Raw genomic sequence first — 6550 nt, 5'->3', positions numbered from 1 at the left:
AATGTATACTGATACTATAGGATATATTTAAAATATGAGAAGTAAGTCAATATGCTTAAAATATTATCTCTTCTTTAATTTTGTAGTGTATTCCTTTAAATAATCATTATCGAGTTAAGATATAGGTACCTTTATATCTAATTCATTATTATTAAGAATTAAATAGTTTAGATCCTAAAGACATTTACCCGACTAATGAAATATCCCGCCCCCCCCCTCCCAACTAATGTATTTCTATTATGTTAACTTTGTCTTACTAGGTATTCACTTTATATATCATAAATTTAAATAAAGTTTTTAAATAAGTTACATTCTTTCGGAAAACTAAGTCTAACTAAATTTTACAGTTTTGTTTACTTTATTTAGTAATTATAGTGTATCTAATAGATAGACCTTGAACACTTCGTTGATCGATTTACATGCGTGGCACTACTTTTTCATGTTAGTATGTGTCCCTTATGCAAGGACTGGTACTCTATGGGGTGAAGCGGGAGTAATGGGATTACAGGGTGAATTCAGTCAAGCGACTTAAATGTCCGCTGGGTAGGAGCACAGAATTTACAGCTAATTGCACGCGTTAGGTACGAGCGTGTCGACCGCGATGTTAATTGAGTAGAAAAGTAGGCTGCAATTTACAAATGATGATAGATTTTGTATCAATTCTAGCCTCATAGACTAAGCAATGTCTTCGATTTACGAAAAATACTTAATTACCTGACTCACAAACTGCGAATCCATTGCATACGTTCATCTTCTATTTCAATAAATAACTTAGTTAATACTGATAACTTGCGTAACAAGAAATATAACTGTAGATTAGATACAAATAACAGGTATAAACTAGTACATCGACTTTTATGCGAACTAGTAGTGATAATGATAACCATAAAACTTAACAACGACTTTAGAATATCATTCTCTCTTTTTGCAATTTTTAGAGTGTATTTGCTTTTTAACATTTATACATGTATTTGTTTACTCCCATTTCAATTAAGAAAGTGTCAGTCCGTGTGAAGTTAATTCATAATCTTTCTTATTTCAAAATTGTTTAAAAAATGTAAGATCTTGGAATTCCTGATTTTTGCCTAACTGAACGATTTTTACGAAAACTGGCCGCACCGAATAATTTTTATCTGCGATATTGTTAATCTCATGGAGTTTGTCTTTTTTTATTTTATTCGTAAAGGGTTGGCCTTTTTAAATAAATTATTGTTCTGTCTGTTAAGTTATTTTTACAATATAAAAATTGAAACAAATAATTATGTTCCAATTTCCGCATCGAGATCTGCCAGTTGAAAATCGGCAAAAATATAGCCAGATTCCGTGAAGTCTCCTCTATAAAATAGTCTGTATTGCAAGCGACTATGATGGCGGACCATATCACATACAAATTGTACAGGGAGGTGTCCATAAAATCGGCCCTAAACGCAAAATAACATTTTAAAGTTATATACTGAGTTTATCTGCTGAAGGGAAACTAAATGTGTTCTTTCGTTTTAATGGTATGAGAAATGTTTAAAACACAATTTGAATGGTTGCGACAGAGGAATACTATGAAAGAAAAAATTGTGTTAAAGTCATTTTTTTTGTGTTTTTCAACGTCAGTGGTATTTTTTGCAGGAAAGCATATATTTCTTCTACTGTATCTTGTAGGAAATTAAAAAATGCATTCGAGTATGTCTGAGTTATCACCTTCAGATGACTTGGAACACCAAAAATTTGATCAAATTCTAACACAAATACCCAAACGGAAAAAGTTCAATGGCGTCAGATCAGGCGAACGTGTTGGCCAAAATATAGGGCCATTACGTTCACTTGAACGATTTAGGAATGTTCTATCGAGTACTTGTGTATTGCAGAATCAAAATTGAAAATAATAAAGAAATAAATACTCTTAAATTATACATACGTACAGGAAAGAAGCATTTTAACCACTGCGGGTCCGGACCCTCGCGAGCGAGGTAGATAGCGAGGGCATATTTCGTTTCTCGAACACAAACAACCATATGAGCAAACATAATGAACTATGGCTAGGAAAAATAAAATTTCCGTGTTTTTTTTATAACATAAATGTAAAAATGTGTGTGTGTATGTAATCAATCGCTGACCATTTGCTGACGGAAATGAGACCAAACACTTAAAACCTTTATGCTTCGTCCACTATTCAATAAATTATTGGATTATTATTCGTTGAAGTAAATTTGGTTCAAGCTGAAATAGAATGAATTTTCGAATATAAAACTTACTGATGTCGAATTGATTCACAAGTTTCCTCTGATAAAGAATATATGATAATTAAAAATTGAAGTCTGAGCTTCCGTTAAATTGCAAGATATAATTCTTTTTTCAATTCCTGTTAACTAACGGGATGTTCTTTTCGTCCACAGGTATCCAAACTTCTCGAAATCAGATCGATCGACAAATCTGCGTCAGTTCGAGTTCACGCAGGTGGACCCGTACTCACCGAAGATGATCAATTTCGCTGGTATCGTATCAATCGCTCTGTTCTACGTGCTGATCCTAGCCGTAGGGATATGGGCGGCCAGGAAGAAAGAGGCTGGAAACGACTCCGAGGAGGAAGTCATGCTAGCGGGTCGTTCGATTGGACTGTTTGTCGGAATATTTACGATGACAGCGACTTGGGTGGGCGGTGGTTACATCAATGGTACAGCAGAAGCGATTTACACGAGAGGTCTTGTTTGGTGCCAGGCCCCATTCGGATATGCCCTTAGCCTCGTGTTTGGTAAGCATTACGCAACATTAAACAAAACCAACATTTTTTACGTACCCCAGACAGTTCGTGGTGTTTTCGCAGCTTGAAAATGGTGGCATGTTTCATTATTGGGTCATACCACGAGAAATCGGACATTTTTGAGAATAACATTTCGGATTTTGTTGAAACTTGGATTCGTTGTAGTCTTTAGTAACATATAAACGTGCCTCAAAGGATTTTACAAAATTTCAAAAATTGTCCATTTCACAGCTGTTTGAAATATAGTGCTGACATTTTTCAATAAATTATAACTATTGAACTAAGAGTACCTAATAAAAACTTATTTCAGTTAAAAAAAAAATTTGTAGCCATTTATTTTGCAATTGTTTTAAAGAAATGTAATATTATAATGGCAGGGCATTATTGAAAAATTTGAAAAAAAAGTTAGGATATATGTACTTCTTTTTGCCCTCTGCCAAAAATTATGATCAGTTTCTTAGTTCAATAGTTATAATTTCTAATTTATTCAAGAAAGTTTGAAAAATCCTTCGAGAGACATTAACATATTACCTGACTGCGGATTTTCATGCAAAATAACATTTTCTAAAATAATTTATTAAGACAGGAGCAAATGGAGAAATTTATTTTTCCCCTGAAGTATCTTTATAGGGTTCAGACTAAAACAGAAAAATCATTGGATCCGATGAAAGTTTTGTTTTTTTATTGTATTTCACAGATCCCTGTGAGCTATAAATGCATAAAATCCGCAGTCTACATATTACTAAAGACTATACATAGTAAAATAACTAGAATAGTTGATTAAGGATGAAAATGTTAGTGAAATTATTTTGTTTCTAACTTCTCTTACAAATTAAAAATCGGCTGCATTTTCAAAATGAAAAAATCTCCTTTAGCTTTAAATTGTCGCGTTACTTTGCCTTTCTTTTTTTTTTTTTTACGTGAGGAAATGCGTTACGCACACCCCCGCACCCCCCCCCGAGGGGGGAGGGGCGGGGGTAGTGTGGGACTCGCCCCCTGGGCTGGATGCCCAGGAGGAATACCCACTAAAACCTCACGGTGGCCGGGCTCGGCGCTGTGCGGGGAGGCACCGGGATCTCTTGCGAACACTACCGGTACCTCCCCAGCGCCGGCTCCGTCAAGATGTCATTGACGGAGCGCCCTCTCTGGCGGGGGGGAGGCAAGAAGCCCCACCCCCCCCCATTGGACCACGGGTGCCACAGTCCCGCGGTCTCCACCTCTCCCTTTTAGTCGCCTCTTACGACAGGCAGGGATTACCGTGGCCGTATTCTCTGTTCCCCGGTCCACAGGGATCGAAAAAGATGTGCGCCGCCTGGGGCGGGAGGGGGGGGGGAGCAGGGAAGGTGGGAAACAAAAAAGGGAGGATAGGAAGTGAGGTGGAAGGGAAGAAGGAAGGGGAAATCCCCTTGCACCGCCCCGGCGGCAGCACCGACGCCCGGGCCACGCGACCCCGCACAGGCGGCGTGCCCAGGGGCACGGCGAAGCCTGTTGTGCGGGGTCGCTGCGTCACGCCGGTCGCCCCGCGAGCGGCCGAGAGGAGGGAGGGCTCAGGGGGCACCAGGCCCCCCTGCGGCCTGGGCGGCGGCCAGCCGCCGACCACCGGCGCGCCTTGCCCTCCTTCTCGCGATGCGAGCGTGGTCGGTTAACTCCCGACCCTGCTCGTCGTCCTCCTTCCGCGAGACCATAGTCTCACAGAAGGAGGACATGGCCCTCCACGCCCTCTCGCTCCCCACCATGGCCGCGACCACGGCGGGGAGCGAGAGGTCCCACCCGACTGCCTGTCGGAGAGCCCGCCTCTCCGAGGAGAAAGCGGGACACTCCTCCAGTGCGTGCTGCGCGGAGTCGAGATCCGCGCCGCACTGGTGGCAGCCGGGCGTAGCCTCCGCCCCTACCTTTCGCAGGTACTCTCCGAAGCACCCGTGCCCGGAGAGCACCTGCGTCAGGCGATAGGACAGCCGGCCGTGGCGGCGGTCCAGCCAGTCATCGAAGACCGGCAGGATCGCCCCCACAGCCCGCTGTCGGGTGGCGCCGCTCTCGACCAGCTGGCGCCACCACTCCTCCCGGGCGAGCCGACCAGCGGCTCGCCTCCACATTTCGACCGTCTCTGGCGGCGGGTCGTTCCCGTTCCGGCGGTGAGCCAGCCGACGTCGGTAGACGTCGGCATCGACCACCGCCTGGAACTCAAAAGGAACGACCCGCGCGAGGACGACCGCCGCCTCATGGGATAGGGTGCGGTATCCGCGGGCGATCCTGACGGCCATCCGGCGCTGCAGGCTTCTCAAGAGCTGCCTGCCGCGCCGGCACGTCGCCAGGTTCGGCGCCCATACGGGAGACCCGTAGAGCGCCATCGCCCGCACCACACCCGTATAGAGTCGGCGGACGGCCTCCTCCGGACCCCCGAGGTTAGGCAGTAGGCGACCCAGCAGGGTCGCCACCGCCTCCACCCGGGGGACGAGACGGTCGAAATGCCCCTCCCACCTCCAGCGGCCGTCCAGGTCGAGGCCGAGATATTTCAATCGGTCCCCGACCTGGACAGTCGCATCGCCTACTCGGATCCAGGCCTGGGGGGGTCGCCGGGACAGAGGTAGCCCGTGAAACAGGACTACCTCCGTCTTGGCCGGCGAGATCCCCAATCCCAAGGCCTGGATCCTTTTGGCGATAAGCGCCACCGCCACCTCCACCATACGGCTGGCCCTGGTCACGTCCCTCCCAACACCGATGATGAGCGTGTCGTCCGCATAGCAGACGACACGCACACCGGGTGGGAGGGGCCCGCACAACACCGAGTTGTACCCCAGGTTCCACAGAAGTGGGCCCAATACGGACCCCTGGGGCACCCCTCGGCTGACCCTTCGTCGTACCATAGTACCCCCACGACGGGGGTACTCTACCTCTCTGTCCGCGAGATAATCCCGGATAACGGCCTGCAGATACGGGGGCACTCCGTGTTCACGGAGCGCCCCGCGTATCGCATCCCAGCGGAGGGTGTTGAAGGCGTTGGCTATATCAAGGCTTACAGCCAACGCCACCCCCCCCCGGGAGACCGCCAGCTCCGCGACGGCACGGACGCGCTCGATAGCATCGAGCGTCGACCGGCCCCCGCGGAAACCAAACTGGCAGTCGGCCAGTCCGGGACCACCCGCGGACAGCCCCCTCGAGAGGCGGGTAGCGAGCACATGCTCGAAAAGCTTACCCGCCTCGTCGAGGAGGCAGATCGGTCGGTACGCCGAAGGGTCGTCGGCGGGCTTGCCCTTTTTCGGGACCAGGGTCAGCCGTCCCCGCTTCCACGCGAGCGGGACCCGCCTCGACATCAGGCAGCCGTCCAGCAGCCGCCTGAGTCGGGGTCCGAGGACGCGCAGGGCCAAGCGCAGCGCCTTCCCGGGGATGCCGTCCGGCCCCGGAGCCTTGCTCCGGCCACCGATGCGCGCGACGACCCCCGCGAACTCCTCCTCATCGACCCCCATGTCGGCGGACCAGGTGAACTGGACCGCCGGCTCGAGAGGTCGGCAACCCTCCTCCGGATCGTCCGGAAAAAGGGTGCCGACCACACGCTTGAGCACAGGGTGGTCGAGACTCTCGGTGACCGGGGGAGCGGCGGGCCGCACACGTCCGAGGACGATGCGGTACGGCCGCCCCCACGGGTCACCGTCCAGAGTACGGAGAAGCTCGCTCCAGGCGCCGGCCTTGGCCCTCTTAATGGCCGCCTGCAGCTCCACCCTCGCCCCGCGGCAGTCCTCGTATAACGAGGACTCCACCGCGGGGTCGCGGATGCGTCTACGGCGGGCCCTGGTGAAGCGG

At 48.8% G+C, this 6550-nt stretch overlaps 1 protein-coding gene across 1 annotated transcript in view; it reads left to right on the top strand.

The window, feature by feature from the left end:
- The first annotated feature begins 2469 nt into the window (after nt 1-2469).
- LOC107195052 (high-affinity choline transporter 1) overlaps nt 2470-6550 on the top strand; it is a 27199-nt gene continuing 23118 nt past the window's right edge. Inside the window, exon 1 of the mRNA XM_015584814.1 lies at nt 2470-2743. Coding sequence (XP_015440300.1) covers nt 2470-2743 — 274 coding nt within the window. The remainder of the gene's footprint in view (nt 2744-6550) is intronic.

Source organism: Dufourea novaeangliae, unplaced genomic scaffold (assembly GCF_001272555.1).
Source record: "Dufourea novaeangliae isolate 0120121106 unplaced genomic scaffold, ASM127255v1 scaffold46, whole genome shotgun sequence".
NCBI classification, from domain to species: domain Eukaryota; kingdom Metazoa; phylum Arthropoda; class Insecta; order Hymenoptera; family Halictidae; genus Dufourea; species Dufourea novaeangliae.
Note: the sequence above shows the minus strand (reverse complement) of the source record. Positions and strands in the feature narration are given on the sequence as shown.